The 19,237-nt window shown below is 44.8% G+C and overlaps 1 protein-coding gene across 1 annotated transcript in view; it reads right to left on the reverse strand.

The window, feature by feature from the left end:
• The window catches only part of BCR (BCR activator of RhoGEF and GTPase), a 97,851-nt gene that overhangs the window by 27,081 nt on the left and 51,533 nt on the right, over positions 1-19,237 (reverse strand). Inside the window, exons 3-8 of the mRNA XM_082066619.1 lie at positions 12,935-13,039; positions 12,233-12,418; positions 8,514-8,621; positions 6,709-6,769; positions 5,817-5,869; positions 5,324-5,464 (exon numbers count right to left, since the gene is read on the reverse strand). Of these exons, the coding sequence (XP_081922745.1) occupies positions 5,324-5,464; positions 5,817-5,869; positions 6,709-6,769; positions 8,514-8,621; positions 12,233-12,418; positions 12,935-13,039 (654 nt within the window). The remainder of the gene's footprint in view (positions 1-5,323; positions 5,465-5,816; positions 5,870-6,708; positions 6,770-8,513; positions 8,622-12,232; positions 12,419-12,934; positions 13,040-19,237) is intronic.

Consider the following 19,237-nt stretch of genomic DNA (forward strand, 5'->3'; position numbering starts at 1 on the left):
TTCATTAGGGCTGGGCACAACAGGCATGCCCCAGGCTGCTCAGCACCAGTGAAGCAGAGAAGTGCTTCCAGCACAGGGTCACAGCCTTTGTTGCAAATGATTCATCTTGCTGGGAGGGTTCAGCAGGTCAGGGGGAAACAATAAAAGGATTTCCCAACTGGCTTACCAGATCCCTGCCAAACCCCGCAGTGAGGGAGCGCGGGGCACCTTCCCGGACCTCCCAACATGAGTCAGCCCATCCTACCCCATGCTGGGGGAGCCAGCAGCCCCCTCAGACAAGACTCCCGTGCCACCTCAGCTCCTTCTCTAGTGGCAGTGCAGTGTCAGAGTGACCCCCTCTCTTCTACAGAGAGCCCCAAGACTGTCAGGTGTCCAGCACAAGAGCTCAGCTCAGCTAAAGAAAGATGTTCCCAAGGCCTGGGGGAAAACTTCCTATTTCATATCATAATGCAGTGAATTAGGATCATCTTTAATTTCTCAAACAGGGCCTGGGCTGACTGTTACCTTCAGTGGCTCTTGCAAAGCTCCCATGCTGGTGCAGTGTAAGTCCCAAGTCTCCTTTCCAGGTCCTGCTTTCTTTTGCAAGTTTCCACCTTCTGCTTCTCCCAGCCACCTCAGTGCTCTGGACAAAAGAGCTCTGCATGGACATCTTCCAGTGACTGGACATTCTCTTTGCCTGGTGCTATCTTCCCCTTATTTCTGTCAGCAAGCATCTGCCCCTCCTCTGCTACCAACCTCACAACCACCTGTATGCTCATCTATTCATCCTCCAGTGTTTTCGTGCTATTTGCACATGCTAAACCCTGCTGCTGTCATGTAGTGTTTAACTCCAGGAAGTGTGGCAGAAGACCAGCTTGTCTGAGACACATTACAAAAAAAACAGAATTTAAAAATCTACTCATCGAGAACCACAGCTGTACAAAAGGCCATCTCCTCACTTGTGTGCCGAGGAAAGAGCTCATCCGATGTGGCGACAGCAGCGGCCCACAGCGTGCGTGGGTGAGAGCCCCAGGAAGGGCTGGAACACGTGTGATGCAGGAGGAGGAGGGTAAAAGCAGGAGATGGGTATTGGCATATGTCAGTGAGGAAGAGGTGGTTTGGCTTTCTGCAGAGCGTAGGAAGAAAATGATTCCTCGTGTGTGTGTGTGTGTGTGTGTGTGTGTGTGCGTGTTGCAAGACCAGCATTGCAGAATAAAGGGATGTTCTGCCTAGGGAGCTAAACTGGCTGCTCTTTGAGCATTTTAATAGCATTTCTTTTTGCTTTCCAAAGCTTCTGTCACCAGGAGCTCTCAGACTCCAGCTGTAGGACAGAGTGTGAAGCATCCAAGAACATTTTTGATTGCTCTATTGCCAACATCTGCCCAAGGCCTCCAGAAGCAGTGAGCACCAGGCCTCAAGCTGTGCATGGCTGCCTGTGTCTAAGCTTGGCTCCCAGCTTTTCAAAGGCTTTAGTTTGCACTTCTGCTCCTTTGTAAATGCCCTTAGTCCTTTCCCTTCCCTAGCACACTTGGTCTGTACCAAGTTAAACAGGAGCCTAAGGCAATGATACCCAGTCCCCTGACTGCGGTATAAAACCACATTTAGAAGCATGGCAGAGCAGCTTGCCAAGCAGCCTCTTCTCTCCAGGGCAAGGGAAATGGTGCCCAGTAGCCTGAGCTGATCTAACTTGTGACCTAGTAGGCTTGGTCCCAGAAGGAACTGTCAGCCCTCTTGTGTCTGGAGTGGTGCTGATGAGACCAGACACTAAGCCAACTCAGTCAGCAGAGCGATCAAAACTCAAAAAGGCTTCATTTTCAGGCAGCTCCATTCCTCCATGCTGCTGTGGGATCACACAAATACCAGTATGAACACTTCAGAGAGGGTGGGACCGCACAGCCAGGGGCAAGGCAGAACAGCACTCAGGTTGGTCTGAACTGCCCTGAAACAACACCCTGCAAAGAACATCAGATGAGCAGCAGTCAAGAGAAGAACCATTATCTCCCAAATGAACTCTGCAATTTTTTGCGGTTTCTTTAATTCCTGCTTTACAAGAATGGGCTGAATTTGCTGCAAACACACGCCTTTATTTCTGGCTGGGAAATATGGCGCAAGCTCTATAGTTATTTGCATCCAGGCTCGGCTGAGAAAAAACATGCAGTCCCTATTGCTTCTCTGTTAATAAGACTAGAAAGGTTATTACTCCCTTCCTTCTAGCACGTAATAGCGGCACATCCTTCACCTCAAAGCATTCGTTTTCCTGCTTCCCCAAGAGACCATCCCCAGTAAAACCTTAAACAAGTTCCCTACTTAAGCCAAGAGAATAGTGGTGAAGAAGGATCAGCAGTGAGCAGATAAGATGCCTGCTCCATGGTCCTAAAGGGTGGAAGATTCTCCACCACTCACGTTCTGAGTCAGAAGGTACAGTGCTACTAAGATCCTCTTTCCCCCTCCCATGCATTTTTTGGTTATTTAGAGGGTTGGCAAAGTGGATACCTGCAGATAATCCACCAAAAACATCTAAAAAAGTAAAAACACAGAAGTAGAAAGAAAGGAAGGAGCAAGAGAATGCAGCACATCAGGCTTAATGGAAACAGATCTGAAAGCCCAGCTAAGCACCAGCCTAGGGCTAGTGCTCTCCTGGCTCTCCTGTACAACAGCCCTCAGCAAACCTCAGAGAAGAGCAGCTACAGTCAGCCTGGCAGGCAGCAAGGATCAGACTATGTGTTCATAGGTTTAACCCACCAATACTGCTTTCCCTGTTGCAGCCCTTTCTGTTCCTCTGGTGAATGGTTTTACTCCCTTTGCTCCTACCTCCTTGCACTACCTGAAATCTCATTCTGCCCAGCAAATTAAACCAGATCCCCACATCACAGAAAATTTGCAGTTTACATGCATAATTCTAGAATTAGGAAAAAGCCTACTGAGCCAAACAGAACCAAGGGGGTGGTGTGCAGGAAGGACAATGCTCCCGGAGCAGGGAATCACCTTTAGCAAAAAGGAGGAATACTGAGCTGATGAGCCCGTATTCTCTCCTGACCTGCACTCCTCTCCTCAGCAGCCTGTCACTAGGGAGATTAACAACTGGCTGCTTTCCCCAGTTCAAAGCAATCCTGAAAAAAGGAGCTGAAGCAAGAGGCTGGCAAAGGAGATTTGACTCCTCCCCACGACACACTCAAAGGGGAAAAATATTGCACATAAAAGGCAAGGACTGGGAAAAAAAGATAACTGAGATCAGCACCTAAGCAATACATGAGGGGAAAGGGCTGTTTTCCCTCCTTCCTTTCCACCAAGGAAATTTCAATGGGAGGAAGACAAATAATGAAAAAAGCCATCAAAGGAAGCTGGTGATTCATTAAAATAAAAAAGGCATTTTGCATTGAGAGCAGTCAATTAAGAGATGCAAACTGCACACTGTCCTGCCACCCCAGGGGAAGCACAAGCAAGGCGAGTGGGAGGAAAGGATAAGTAGAAAAGGAAAGATTTACAAGCATAAACAAAACCCAGCTATGACCCTAAGCTGAGTAGCTTGTAGGAAGGAACAGCCATCACTAACCCACACGGAGTAGCTGGGAGCAGACTTGTGTCTCTGGATTACTATGCAGAGAGTGAACATACCTACTCTCTAGACACAGAGCGGTGTCAACTGAGGCATTACCACATTGAAAAAAGTGCGATATTGCTGCCAAATTACTCAAGAAAGGATCCACCGTCAGATTTCCAGAGTGGAAAACAAACTCTGTGAAGCATCAGAAGCAAGTTCTTTTTTTCCGTGGGCTCGGTGCAAGCTGTGTGCAGTGAGGGAGAGCACAAAGGGTTCCCAGTCCTCTCCAGCACACCCACAGCCCTGTCCCTGGGATATATCCCCTTCTTTCCCTCCCCATATCATACATGGAGTCGCTGCAGAACCAGTGGTAGTGTGAACAGGCCTACTGAGCCCAATCCTGACAAGCCTACTCTTCCTGCTTTTTAAGATGTGACAGATAAACCACTCCAAACAGGGGTCATCAGGATTCATCCTCCTGAGCCTGCCCCTCTGCCTGGGCTCTGGTACCTCATTAGGATTCTGCATGACACCTTTCAAAGCCTGCATCCCTCATTGAGATGCTGACAGACAACCAGAGAACACAAAATGCTCCCTCCCCTGCAAGGGGGCATTTTAGCTTGCGATTTCTGCCACAACTCAATCAGCATCCACTTTAATGAGGCCATCTATCGCTGAGGCCCTGGTGACTGATGTCTGAGCTTCTACCTCAGCCTCCAATTGCTCAGCCCGCCCTTTCCTCAGCTGCAGACTTGCTCAGTTGACAAAATGACACAATGAGCAAGACCTGCAGGACAAAGTGCACCAAATTCCCAGTACTGCAGCTTCTAGCAAATCTTCATCAGCTGAAAATCAGTTTAACAGCTAAAAGCAAGTATGTTTAGCTAACAGGATTTGGGAATACATCACGAAAGCTCACGGTATCTTAACAATCTCCTAGGCTTTGTAAGAGATGTTTTTGTACAGGGTAATTTGGGTCACTTTTGATCAGCCAGTGTCTCTGGCATGCTGCCACAGTTCCTCTTACACATATACCACCTGAGCTGTACCTCTCTTTTGTCCAATCTCCTCCATCCTTCTCTCTTAATACTTCTGTCAGCCTGGGCCTTCCCTCATCAGGAAGGACTGAATTGCTTTCTAATGAAATTATGAGGCAGATGAATCAAGCCCATTCAAGCATGCAGGACATTACCACTGCGTAGCTCTACGCCCTCCTTGCACAACATGGCACACAGGTAAAGGGACTACACATCTTAGAACTTTCTGGGTGTAGTCCAGTTTCTAGCAGAGCTAAGATAAGTTATATTACACTCTTAAGAGTCAATCACCTCCCTTGGCTTTCTCAACACATTCCATTTGTTTTGCTTCCTAGTCCTATTTACAACACTCTTCTTTAGAGATGAGGATGCGAAAAGTAAGTTTTATGGTGAGAACGAAGATTCTGAAAAACAGCTTTTTCTAATCTTTTATAATTTCTGATGTTTCCTCACCTTTTTCTCCTCGCAGGCTTCCTGTTTGGTTTCAGTTTGCAGGTAAACTATAAAGCCATTTAGTGCATAGCAATATGCCTCATAGAAATGATGTATGACAAATTACTATAACAATGCTAAGGACAAAACTCCAATTACACCTTTACTCTGGGTTTCCAAACAGAAAACAGAGGGGAGCCGTACGACGTCCTTTAGAGAACAAGGATGCTGCATGAACTGGATCTTAGCAAACAACGAATTAACAGCGTAACTTCCTAGTTAAAGGGCACAACCAGTATTTAGAAACAGAAATAATGAAAGCAGGAAGACTCACCTCCCCCTTCTTCACAGTCATGGACTGCCGACGAGGAGTGATCTCCTCATTGATGCTGGAGAGGAAGTTCTGCGAGATCCGCAGAGCATCCTGCAGGAGTGGATGATCTGGGTGGCTCACTGGAGTGTGTTTGAGCAAATCCTGACACCAGGAAGACAAACAAAGAACAGAACCATGAGCAGCACTGGAAAGCAGAAGCATCTGAGGGCCCCTAACTAGAGCTGTAGGACAAGATACTCCAGTCTCTTCTTACAGATTAGACTAGAGCTTTATCTCTAGAGAAAGAGGATAATACTCTGTATTTCTTGGTTAACACCACTGAAGAGGTAGCAGGGTCCTACCTACGGACTGCCACCCCTTAGTGTAAAGGGAAGAGGCTCTTATGCAGCATGATGGGTTTATTTTTGCAGTCCTGCAGCTCCATGAAAAACCTGAAGGGTAAAGAAAATAGGAAAGGGGCCTAGAGTTTGAAAAGCAGCCTTCAGACACTTACATGCAGGACAAGTGTGCTGCGAGTCACTCGATCCACTGGCTTGTACAATAGAGCTGTGAAAAAAAAAAAAGCAACAGGAAGATAAGGAAGAGGCACCTTAATACAGCCCCTACAGAGCAACTTGTCCAATGCAACTGCAGGTACAGGCACAGGTTTATTAACCAATGAACTACTGGAAAATTCCCTTCTCTAAGGTTAATGTGCTGCACAGCCAACAAAACACCCACGAACACCCAGAGGAAATAGACATGCTCCACAGCAAACAGATGCCCACTTGTGAGCACGCCCTGCTGCAGTGGACGAGGAGCACACAAGGTCATACAGAACAACAGCGCACAGCATGGCACCCTGCTCGGAATCGGGCCTTGCACTCTTGAAGTTGCCAAGGAGGTCCCTGAAAGGTCAGCAGTGCACCCCTCCTTCAGCATCACGTGTAGAGTGCTTCCAAATCCCGGTAACAGGCCAAAAGAAGAAGGGGATTGGCTTTTTTACTAGTGAATATGGAAGCTTCTTATAATACGGGTTGTCTTCTACTTGTGTTTATAGAGACAAGCACCATGGAACCTGATCTTGACCAGGCTCTATACAAGCTACCACAGGGCAAAAAACACATAACAATAACTGCTAGGATTGCATTTGTGCTATCACCGGGCAGCAGGCATTCTCTTAAAATCACAGCAGTCCTTTGGTTGGCCTGTTTTTTCCCATGCATGCATGCAGCTTACTATGCACAAGCTTTGCTATTTAGCAAAAGGGAACTGATTTCCCAGGTAGAGCCAGCAGAGACTCTATAACCTTCCAGCATTTACAAAGGAAAAAGGAGAGCGGAGGTTTGGCAACAGCCGCCCCACAGTCCTGACAAACCACAGTCTCCTCTGTATGGATCACTCACTTTCCAAGGAATTTTTCGTCGTCTGATCTTTAGATTCCTTTGTGCTTCTAGCCTTTAGATTCTATAAGAAAAAGAAAACCCATGTAGCAGACAGTCAACCACACTGAAATATCACATGGAAATGTAAGAGACTATCTGCTCCTCCAAGGGAGGGCCTAAGTGCAAATGGAGGACAGTCCTATCACAGTTCAAGTCAGTGAAGCAAAAATATGCTTTTCTTCTTGGTAAATCCACCACTTCCATGTCACAGGCACCCATACGTCTCAAAGATAAAGCAATTTTCTTAGGAGTGCATGTCAATAGAGATGTAGTAAAGCACGGAACCTACTACAGCAACACAGTGGAGTTTTTAAGTCACCTGCAGGAGAAAGCCATGTCCATAAGGATGCAGCCATTGTCACAGCACATGTACACCACCAATAAATAAAATACAGCACTGGGATTTAATGCCCCCAGGTTATACTTCCTTATACCTGTACTCAGAGCTGGGTGGCCTTGGACAAGTCAGCAATCTTTCATGGCAGAAAAGGAACAATACCTGTGACTCTTCTCTTTGCACATGGACTGTGAGGCTATATGCATTAATGTGCTGAGCTCCGAAATCCTCAGCCAGACACAAATCCAAACTTATCATCATTCCAAAACCAGTAGATATTAGCATGATTTCAGAATCATCCTCCAGAAAACAGCAAAACCAAGGGGTAGCAATCACAGAGAGCCCAGGACCCTGGGGCCTTAATCTCTATTCTGTCTTCTAGCGACTAGCATAATACTAACTTTACATATTGCTATCAATAAATTGGAAAGTCCATGGAATGCATTTTAGTACTGATAGGAAAGTTAGCACCGGGGAAGCTACTTTGCTAATGAGTTGACACCAGTAGTGCACAGAAGTGGTCAGGCAAAGGACCAGATCCTGGGGAAAAATTGTCAGAAAATGGAGAAAAAGAAAACATTTGTAGAGCAGATCCCAAAAGGCAAGCCTTGCTTCCCTCATTTCACAGAGAGAACATGGTTTTACTTCTTTACCATAAAAATACAAAGGAACATGCAATATTCAATGTGCTCAGGAGTTTTTTCAGAGCAATAAACACCCCCAGTATTTTTCAGCTCAGATTATTTATCTTCTTGTTTTTAAGGACACACATATGAAGTTCGAAGTTCATGTTTTCTCGGCTACTGAGTTCTTCAAGATATAATCACTACAATACAAAGAGTCAATGAGACCATGCACTACAGGCAAAGCTGGCGGCCTGGGAAGCCTGAAAAAGTATTAAAAATGCTTTGACACAAAGTACTACTCTTAAAGACAGGAAATCAGAGCAGCCCTATAGATAATATTATAGATTACGCTTGATGCACTTGCCTGTTTAAATGGAGAGCTACCCTCTCCCCTCCATGCTACTGAAGCCTGCAGTTCCACTGACAACCATGATACGAGCTGTTAAGGATGGCTTTTTACACCACAGTCAGCATCATCATTAGCAAGAGAAATATTTGAGAAGCTCAAATACAGCCCTTCCCTTCTAGAAATGCATGAAGCTGGCACAGAGCTGAAGTTCAAAGCAATGCCAGTTTTTACAAGATTCCCAGAGTAAGGACAGCACGTAAAGACTGTTTGTGTGATAACCTCAGCCCAAAGTATAAATCACTGTAAGAACATGAGCTGAAGCAGTGAGTCTATGGGAGCTCCCAGCTCCTCCAGAAGTCAGTGCTGCAAAGATACTTAGAGGACAGACAGGAGTGACATCGCAGGGTGTTAGTCAGAACCAGACAGCTCGTGTGTCTGAATACCGTGACATTACCTCAGAGATTTCAGCAAACTGAGCATTGGCTTGGCAGCATTTCTCTGCTGTCTCCATAGCAACTTCATAGTTATCCACAAAGGCCCGGTACACTCCCAGCTGGCTGGCCTGCAGGAAGCAAAACAAAACAAAATAAATACTGGGGAAGACAACAGCTTGGGATGGCCAGCATCAGTATCTAATGATCAGGTCATGTTCCTTCATGCCAAAGAATCACAAGGAATGCTGAACAGGCCCAGAAAGACATCTCTGACCTGTCAGCTCTGGTTATCCAGTGCAGGCGCTCCCATGCACCCAGTTCTATCTCTCCTGAACAAGTTGTGAAGGATGTGGAAGCCTGTGAGAATGACACATCCTTGTTACTGCCATTTATTTTTCCCTTCTGAACTGCCAGATTGATAGCTATTAATATTTTAGCTCACTGATGTAACTGGAGCTGCTGGCTATTTGCCACAAAATATGAATCAGACAGGAATGACTCAGCACAAATGCGACCCCAGTAAGATACTTGTTGACTTTTCATAATGGACACACTAAATCAAACCCAGATATTAACGCGTATCTGCATTACTGAACATCACTATAAGGACAGCAGAGTACTTAAAATACAGAAGAGAGATCTGGAGTACAATCTGTTCGGAGGGCAGTGACTGCAGCACTAGGTGACAGAAACTGGCAGTTTTTCCAGCAGAAGGAACATGCAATTGGTGCAGATGAAGGCCCTGGAGTGCAGTAATAAGCCATTATTATTTCTGAGTCTTAGCACTGACCCTATTTGCTGACATAGGAATTGCAGCCATATTCATGCCAGAGAATGTAAGATCCAGCTCAGGAAATCCCTGAGTAGCTTCTGAGCTTGTCTAAATTGCAGAGCTGGTTCTGTGTTGCAGAGCTACATGAGTGGTGCTGTAAACACCTCAGCTGCTTGAACACGCTTGCAAGTGCATGGTCAGCAGTGAGCCAGCTGCTGGAGTGCTGCAAAACGCCCCACTAAAGGGAAGTTTGTTACCAGAAGAGCTTGCACTTACCTTATTATTTCTGCAACTTCCCTGACACTTCTGCCCAGATATGCAACAGGCAGAACAGTTAACTTTCCCACAGACAGGGCTCTTTTCCTCTCCTGCTCTCTCATAATCATTGTGTTCCCCATTCTCTATGGAGTTTTGTGCAAGAGATGATGGAAGAGAAAAAGCCATTCTCAGGAGACCATTCCCTGCACAAATTTATGTAGCTAACAGAGGCTAAGAAACAGCGAGCGATTTCCTAGGGCACACTTTACTGAAAGATTAGGAACCAGTCTCAATCCTCATACAAAATAACACAGTTCTGACTGAAGCTGAAGGAAACTGTGCTCACACCAGGGATGACCTGGCCTCAGCAACGTGGAAAGAATAATATCTGTATTTGCCACTGGGGCACAGTTTTGTGAAGAAGCTGCTGTCAGAGCTACTGATCATTTGCGGGGCTTATGACATTCAGGTTTAGATGATGCCAGCTAACGTGGCAGAGCTTTAAAGTTTCTCCATTCCTGCGTGGCTCTTTCATTTCCTGCTACTTCTGAGTAGTCTTTCTAAGCTTTCATTTTTGTCCTCTAAACATGCTTTCACGAAAACATCTTTTTCATTAAAAACTGAGCTTCCAATCAAAGCTCGCCTAGTTTTCATGCTGGTTTGAGTTTTCTCTTTTTCAATTAAAGAGAACACACTAAAAATCAAACAAGCTTTGGCAGAAATAACTGGCTTTTGGCTAAGATATCTTCCATTCCTGAAAACTATCAGTGATGATATTTGCTAAGTATTTCTTCATTTCTAAAAACAGTTTGAAAGGGTTTCCTTTCTTGTTATAAAAAATACATGCAAATTATTCCCCAAAAATGAGAAGCATATTTCACTCCCACATGCCTGGCGTCTCTTTTTTCTTTTCCTTAGTTTCAACAGGAAAAAGGTGGAATAACAGTCACTGATGTTGTAAATGGGTTGTGCTTTGTGCCAGACGGCATAAGATTCTAAGACTCCTTGCATGCACTATCTGTAACTTCAATCTACAGTGCTTTGTTTTGTATGATATTAAAGAAAATTAATATCCTCAGGGACCTCAGGATAATAACAAGGATTCCAGTGTTTATCATCAGATTGCATGACATGACCACAAGTTTGCTCCAAAAGATTTGATGTACATCCTGTATAGATGCCTTGCAATGCCTGATGTTCTTGCCATGTCTCTCATCTAGCTGCTTCCCACAGCCTGCCAAGAATTATTAGCTTTATCTCCTCCAGCAGAGAGTTCACAATTCCCACTGATACTGTACCAAACCACCAGAAACTGAAACTACTAAGCTAGCTCAAAGCTTCCTGCACAAGGGCAATTTGCTCCTTTGCTTCCAATACTAATCCAACAAAATCAGCAATTCTGTTATAAACACACAAAAATCTGGAGAACACAAAACCAGTGTGCCAGAAGGGACCCGTGATCACCATCAGCAAGAAACAGTCTTAACCAAAGGCCTAAGCAGCCATACAGTGAGTCAAAGCTTGCTCAATAACCAGCACTGGTAAAGAATATATCCTGGTTGTCTTCAGTTAGTGCCGTCTTCATTGCTGCACTACACTTTCCATACAGTTTGTGAAACTTCCACTTTCAGCAGCCTTCTGTATCTTTGCTTCCGCAACCAGCAGCAGGTGGTTTTGTCTTAAACCAGTTGCTCAAACTGCATACCATGAACTACTCACCAAGACACCAATTTGACCCCTCCTGGCTAAAATACGCTGGCAGTGAAAAGCAGATTCCCGTATTTTGATCTTTAGGTGCTGATGTGCATGGAAAACACCATCTTCCAGGCACATTTCCCCCTGCTCCACATCAGATGGGGCTGGCGCTGGGCTACACAGCTGCTAACAATTGAGTGACCTTGGTAAAGTGCACTCCCCATCCAATAAACCCCTCACTGGAATGTCACTCCTACCCCAAGAATCAGAGGCACCTCAGGAATGCAGAGATTCTTTTCTTTTCTAAAAAGAAAAAACAGCTTCTTTAATCCTTTGCTCTCTGCACATGCTAGGGGAGAGGCTGAAGGGGCCAAAGGAACCTTGTAGAATGCAAGCAATTTGTCATCTGGCTCAGAAACTCAGCAATTTTAATTCAGCCTCAGGAATATGCTGTAAATGTCCTTGTCCTGTTCTGCACTCAGATTATTTTGTGGAGGTTGCTTGGAAGGTTCTCAGCAGCTGGTTGACTGCATTAGCATAGCAGCAAGGGGAATGTCGACGCCAGGATAGTGGTAGAAAAGCAAAGACAAAGGTGATAACCATACATCAGAGAAAATTGGTGCAAGATAGAGCATAGCACCACAGAGAGAAGGAAGTATGTGTGAGGGAGTTCAGCAGTAATGAGAAATACTTAGATGTCAGTGTTAAAAAGTACCATTTTAATACTGCCATTCTCCCATCTTCCTCTAAAGCAAGGAAGACACCTCAGAGATTTTACATCTCTGTGAAATTTCATTTGTGTTAGTAGCATAACTTGCTTGAGTCTTTAATTAAAGGCTATGAAACAGCCACTTTTGCTGTAGGCCCTTCACCGCAGTGATGCAAAGCTAGAAGCCTCTGATCTAGCCCAGCTATGGGCTTTCATCCCTTCAGTCTAGCCACCAAAGGAAATCATACCAGCACCTGTGAGATAAATGAGAGGTACAGAAGCTCTGGTGATGGTAGCTGACTCACCAGCTTTTGGAAGAGGTCCCCTACACGCTGCTGGTGACTCCACTGCTGCACTCGGGGAAAGAGCCCATCATAGAATTCTTTGTGGATCTCGTAGAGCTCAGGCACTTTGAAGAATATTGTCTCAATCTGCTGACTAGTCAGCACAGGCTGAGAGGTGGTGGCAGCTGCTTTCAAAGGCTTCATAGGCTGAAATGAGGAATGAAGGAAATCGTTATCATGCAAACCAAGTACATTCACACTTGCCACATTACAACACATCCCTCCAGAGAGTCATTTTTCATCCTATTAATACGTGATATTTGCATTCACACAACTCCTGAAAGGCAGACATTAACAAATTCTCTCATGGGCATCAGCCACCTCTGGCAGGTAGATTTTCCCAGGATATTAATGGTGTGATTAAAATCCCTTTGCACTCCATTTCCTTAATCTCTGTCCAACTGTACAGCAACGTGTCTAATAATTAGCACAGGATACTGAAAGACAAGGCTTCTGGATACTACTATACTAACAACTCCCTGGTTGTGCCATATCCAGTCCTTTGTTTAAGCCTCTCACACTCCACTGGAGGAGTAACAGATACCCCTTTGCACCCAGCAACTTGTAAGTCACGGTATGTGAAGTTCTGGGAAACTTTAGGTGGACGCAGCAGTGAAAATTCAAGTACCGTTGTTTGAAATGGTCTCTGCCACCAGCGCTTACCAGCAGCAGAGCCTCCAAGTGGCTCAGGTAGGTTTCCTCACTGGCCAGGATTCCTGACAGGACCCATTTTCTCATCTCCAGGCCTTTCTCCAGGTCCGGCTCACTCTACAAAGAAGTTGTTAAAGAGGAAAAAGTGAAAGAAAAAACAAAGGGAAAAAAGGAGGGGGCAAGAAAAAAAACAAGAATGAGGATGGAGAATACAAGGTACCATTCAGCTGACTGTAGCATATTTAGGGTTTTTTTTTGCGTACTTTTAGACTGAAAAATAACAACCTAACAAAAAATCTACTTGTGCTCAGTGTTCTCATTCTAGAAACACGTAAACATAAAACACTAAAGAAATTTTTTATTTACCAGCAACTGATGTCACTTAGACTATTTGCAGGTGTTCACTTTAGTCATCCCACTTTGGTGCCTAAATTAGGTACCCAGACTTCTTCATAAAATTCAAAACACAGAACTTAAAAATTCAGAATTGATCCTCCTAAACAAATCTTAGGGACCCTTGGTCATGTGCAGTTCGCTCCCTCCTCCCACAAGAGTTCTCTATGATCTTTCCCCATGTTTCTCTAGCAAACAGAATCACTTCCCCTGCATCTACACAGATGCGCATGAATATACAGCAGTTTCAGCCTGACGTTGTCAAGATGGCTGTTCCTTCTCCCACTCTCTACTGTTCACTAAATTATTTTTCAGTGCCAGCTCGCACAATGTCTATTTTTAGTTAGAGGATGGAATAATCAGCACCGCTTGGAACGCACATGCTGATTTTCTTATTGGGATTCCATGAAGGAGTTCTTATCGAAACAGCTGAAGAAAGACAGAAAAAAATAATACGTTCATGAGAAAATGTACATATCAAGGGAAGACTAATATCAAGTGCTAAGAGCAGCAGTAATCCCCTCTGTTGAATTTCAATTACCCTTCCTCTCAAAACCGTTACCTAAAAAATGTTTAACTTGATAAAGTAAAATTGAATATTTCCATAAACTCTGAAAAAAATGTGGCCAAACAATGAATGTTCTAAATAATGAGAAACACCCTCCTTTTACAGAATCTTATTTCCAGTTCTTTTTATGTCTGTCACTCACAGAAATGGCTTTTTACAATTCTTGCAAGCTTTTTATGTTGTTAAATGTCTCTAAGAATAAAGTCAGCAGTTGGATCTGAAAGGTTAGATACTTTCCAAGGGCTTTGTGTAGGTTGTTTGGGAGTCCATTCTCCTCCTCTTAATATCCAAAGGAATCTTCACCTATTGATTTCAGCAGCAGGAGGGTCAGGAAACATAGCAGTATGCTCCACTCTATTGGCGGAACACAAAGCCCTTTTACAGCTGACAAAAAAGCTACATTTACTTTAGGGTCTTATGCTTTGAACCCTGCAGATGTATATATATGAGGTTCATTATGGAGAGAAGGTATCTTGGCTATAGGTAAGCTTACAGTAACTATCACATTCTGAATGTGCCTTTCAGCCTACGCACCACACAAAGAAAGAAACGAATCCTCACGCTCCCAGATATTTCTGGATTCAGTCTCACCAATAACCACCCTGATTTTTGAATGCTTTCATTAAATTCACATGCTATTTTTTAGGCTAACAGACCTTGCAGCAACTACTTCAGAAAAATTTTGTGAGGTGTCAGATACCGCCATCACCTCTTAAAGTGGCAGACAGAAGCTGTTCTAAGGAAATGAGTAAAATTTACAGGCACATCAGGTGCCGTGTGGAAAGAAGAACTTGTCTTTGCAGCCCACCCTTCAGTGAGGTTCCGTAAGAACCACGGCGCCTTTTAAAATCTTGAGAGGGCATCTCAAAGAAGCAAGGAATTAGTAATTCAGCAGCCGCGTTCAGAAGATTTCAGAAAAACACCAGTGACAAACTACATGGTAAAATGAATGTTGCAACAGATTCTGTGCACCTACAGAGCAGCCGCGCGATTGCTTGTTACAGCTCAAGCAGAAATGTGCAACATTATGACCATTCCTTATGATTTCTGTACCAGTAGTGCCTTGACGTCTGCCTCATGGCCAATTTTCTAAGGCACGGTACATACATATAATCAAGACAAACAGCCCCAAGGTGTTCAACAAAGATTGCCTTCATCTGAAGGGGCAGCGATGTAGCTGTCTGCGTGAAGCTCCCAGCAGCCCTGATGCAAGAAAAACACAATTCTTCTTGGTTTCCAAAGATTTCTTAAAACACTCACTAAAGAAAAATACAGCTCTACAAAGAAGCATTGAGAAAAACTAACAGTGCTCCAAAGTCCCCACTGCTGAGGATGAGGTAACTGGTCAATATTGACACAGTGCTATAATTATCTTTAGCAGGTTCTCTTGGAGGAGCTGAGGATTTAAAAACCAGCTGGGTATGTTTGTAACATCTGTAAAGAGCAGCATACAATGACAAGTTATTTAAATTATTCAAACTTCCCCATCACGACAGTGGCACAACAGTTCTCCTTAGAGCACTGAGAACAGTTTCCCTCTTCACAAATAAAAGCTTTAAGGTACAAGCCAGTTCTTGCTGGGCACCGTCAGCTGACAGAGGCAGCCTTTTCTGCCTGAATGTTAATTTCCTCTCTTTAAAAGAGATGTGCTTTCAGAGGGACAAACATCTCCCAGGACACACCAGAGGCCTTCCGTCCTGGCCATTACCACAAGGTCACTTTGCAAAGTCCATGGTATTGTCCTAACCCTTTTTAACAGGAGCATTTTCCAAGTGTGACACTTGCAAAACTATAGCCTCAGATGCAACCAGACAGGGCAGGGCCTGGCTGCTTTAAGGTACAGTACAGCAGTTGCTGAAGAAACCCACAGGGGAGTTTATCCAATAATCACACAGCACATTACAAGGTTTCCAACGCAGTACCTCAAATTTACATACAGTTTTCTCATATGTGAAAAGATGATCTCCTGCTGCTCCTGCTGCATCAGGGATCAATAGGACACTGTGGTGCTGCTGACTGCATTGTGCTGCCACTCGTGCTTCCTCCTGAGAGCCGGTGCCCTGACAAGAGTTTCCTGCTGAGAGAGGCCTTTTCTGACAATGTCATCTGGGGCCGCACTGAGCCGCAGCTCTTGCTGCTAGATGAACATCTGGGAAACAGCCCTGTGCTTCTTCAGCCTCAGGGTGCTTTTTAAGTCACACGTGTTATGAAACTTACTCCGGGACTGAAATATTCATGGGGAGCTGGTGCCAACATCAGGAAGAAGAGGAGCAAGTTTATTGTTTGCTATTACAACATTCCTCACTTACAGAATTGGGAACGGGCTCACCTGCTCAACCAAAACAAAACAGAACAATTAGCAGGCAGAGATACTGGGAGACTGTCCTTCCCCTCTCCCCTTACAGCACATCGAGATGTGAGGCACTCAGTGCCAAGGGCACTTTCTGCTTTGAGATATCTGGCAAAAAGGGAAACAAAGAGCAATGCTGTGACCACAACAGCCTCACTGACTGCCCTGCTTCTGCACTCCAGGCAGAAGGGCAGTTAAGAGAGGGAACATCCTGGGTGTAAGTATCCAGCTCCCCACCAGTTCAGGGAGACCTGCCAAGGCTGAGGGCTACTTTCCCCTAGCCTGGTGAGAAATAAGCAGTCAGAAATCTTTGAACTGCTTGTGGCAAGGGAAGGAGCTGGTACCACGTCTACCAGCACACATTAGCTAGGGAAAAATACACCTATTAACCAAAGTGCAGATGGGATGCTCCCAGCAGGATGTGGGAGCAGCCTGTATTGGCAAACTCCAGCCACTCAGCAGGGAGTGCCAGGTGGTCAGCAGTCCGCCCCACGCCTCCTACCCATTTTTCACTTGTACAAGCCTGACCAGTATTTCATGTTCTGACTCTGTCCCTGCCTCTCTGACACCAGCATCTATTTCTAGCCTTTCTCCACTGCCCTTCCATCTTCTGGCTACCTCTCTACCCACACATTTCAGAATAAATCTATCTGACAAGACTATGACAGGGCAGCAGCCTAAGCATTCCTGTCTATCTGCCATGGGAGCTGTGAGGACGCAACACCCAGCCAGTTCTGAACAAGCAAGAAATTAGTGCTCTGCTCCCACTCCTCATGAACTGCATTAGAAAAAAAAAAAGAAAAGGAAGGTTGCAAGCAGTATAAATTATAAATGTTTCACAGGTACTTCATGCCTATAAGGTTCCAGTGTTTTCTTCTCAACTGGGTGGTGCTTCTTGCCATTCCAAAGACTTAAAAACCAAAAGACTGAGTCACAGTCCTAACTGCAATCTTTGCATCCTGAACCAAGGCTAGTCTGAGTGGTTAGAAGCTGTGACATTAGACAGCATGCATACCCTGGCCCTGAGCCATGGATGTTTTGAATGTGTTTACAGCTTATCAGCCTAAGTACTTTAGTTTACTAACCAGGCTGGCATTGCATGTTGTATTGAATTACTGCAAGCCTGAGATTCACCAGCTTCAAGGATTAGACAGATTCAGCTCTTCCTGACTGTTTAAAGAAGTCAGGGCTTTCTGGTTGTTGTTTAAATTATCAGCAATAATTGTTTTCTTGCAAATGTTAGAAGAACACAGATTAAGAATCGAGAAACCACAACACATAAGATTTTGCAAAGCAGTTGCTGTTGGCGCAGCTCTGTAAAGAGAATCAGTGATTCAAAGTGGGCGTATAAAAGGCACTTTAACTCTCAGACCTTCCTTTGGTACAGTGTGTTCATATGCTGTGCAATGAATGTGTTCAAAGGAGAGGCTTCTCGTAAGGACAGCTCAGAATTTCATAGAGAAGCTGACAGCCTACAAAAGAGAAACACTATTCATCTCCATTTTTAAAGTGTAAATATCTTTGAAAGCTTCTGCTAAACAGGCTGGAGGTGTCTCATTGTCTTGGTGATATTAAACAGGGCAAATTCTGTAATCAAGCCAATCATGCTTCATGCAGGGAGGGGAAGGAGCAGGGAGAGGAGCCAACATTATTTATAACATCAGTCTTGGTGTGCCAGCTCTCCTCAGAAAGGGCTGTACACTCAGGCAGAGCCCTTAAGCAGCAGAGTTGGAGAAGAAAAAGGAAAAGTTGCATCCGTTGGGGGTGGTGAGGGGAAAGTGACAATAAAACAAAGCAAACAAACCCACATACTGAGAGGAAGAAAGGAAAAGGATTTGGAAGTGCTGGAGAGGGAAGGACAAGCTAGCAAAAGTAGTACCAAGCAGAGCAGTAATCTCATTTATTGATGTAGCTTTGGAGGTCAGCTTTTCTGGACCTCCTTGGGACCAAACTAGGAGAAAAGTCCACAACCTGCTCTGCTACAGCCTGCTTTCCACACCGCCAGCAGACAGTGGTAACAAAAGAACCTGGTCTGAGGACTGGCAATGGCTGCCAGTGCTGTGCCAAAAAGGGAAGAAAAATTCTACCTGGAAATCTCTAAGTACCATCCAGCTTCCCCTCCAAAGAGAACAGAAGGCAGGAGATAGTTGCTCAGCTTCAGCACTCCTGCATCCCTGGGCATGATCCACACAAGAATTGCAGAGATCTACTTCAGGAAAAAACTCATTCTCTAAACTCCAGAGAAGTGACTCTCCCCATTTCCTGGGGGAGGTGGAACCAGCTTTGCCTTTCCCTCAGCTGCCCTGCACCCACCCCCGCAGACACCGCTCTCCCCATCTTTGAGCCTGGCTTCGTTGTCGAGCAGATCTTGAAAAGCCTTTCTTATTTCTATACTCTTCCCATCACTGTAATCTCTCCCCACGTGAGCAGCAGCAATAGGATCATGATGACAGAAGCTTCCCATCCCCTCAGACTCTTTAGCCTCCAAGCTGCCAGCTACTCACTCCAAAACTCTTGGTAGTAACCCTTCTAGTGAAGGGTACCAGTCACTGACTTCTCTGGCTGACCCAACACTTCCCTGTGCTCCAAGAATACCGTAGCAAGCTCTGCCTCTGTCCTCCTCTAACCCTACTCGGGTATCCTCTCCACTTTTCACCCCAGCTGCCTGGGGAAAACAGACATGTTCTCTCTCTTTCTGAGAGTGAATTATCACTATCCATTACAAACACTGCCTGACACCTTCTGAAGCTACCAGCATTGTCTTATTTGGCAAACATTTGAGCTGATATTTTCCAGGATGGGTTTCCAGAATTTTTGGAAAGTTCAATCACAACAGTTCAACTGTTACAGAAAGTAAGGTTTAGGAAAATTAAATCACTTCTCAAGTTAGATAAACAAACAACTTACGCATAAGTGGAACCTATTTCTCCTTTTTCGTCTTTGTCTCGTAGGCTTGCTTCAGAGCAACCATCAAAGTTTGGCAAAAACATTGGCTTTATGCCAG

Source organism: Streptopelia decaocto (assembly GCF_964273445.1).
Source record: "Streptopelia decaocto genome assembly, chromosome: 15".
NCBI classification, from domain to species: Eukaryota; Metazoa; Chordata; class Aves; order Columbiformes; family Columbidae; genus Streptopelia; species Streptopelia decaocto.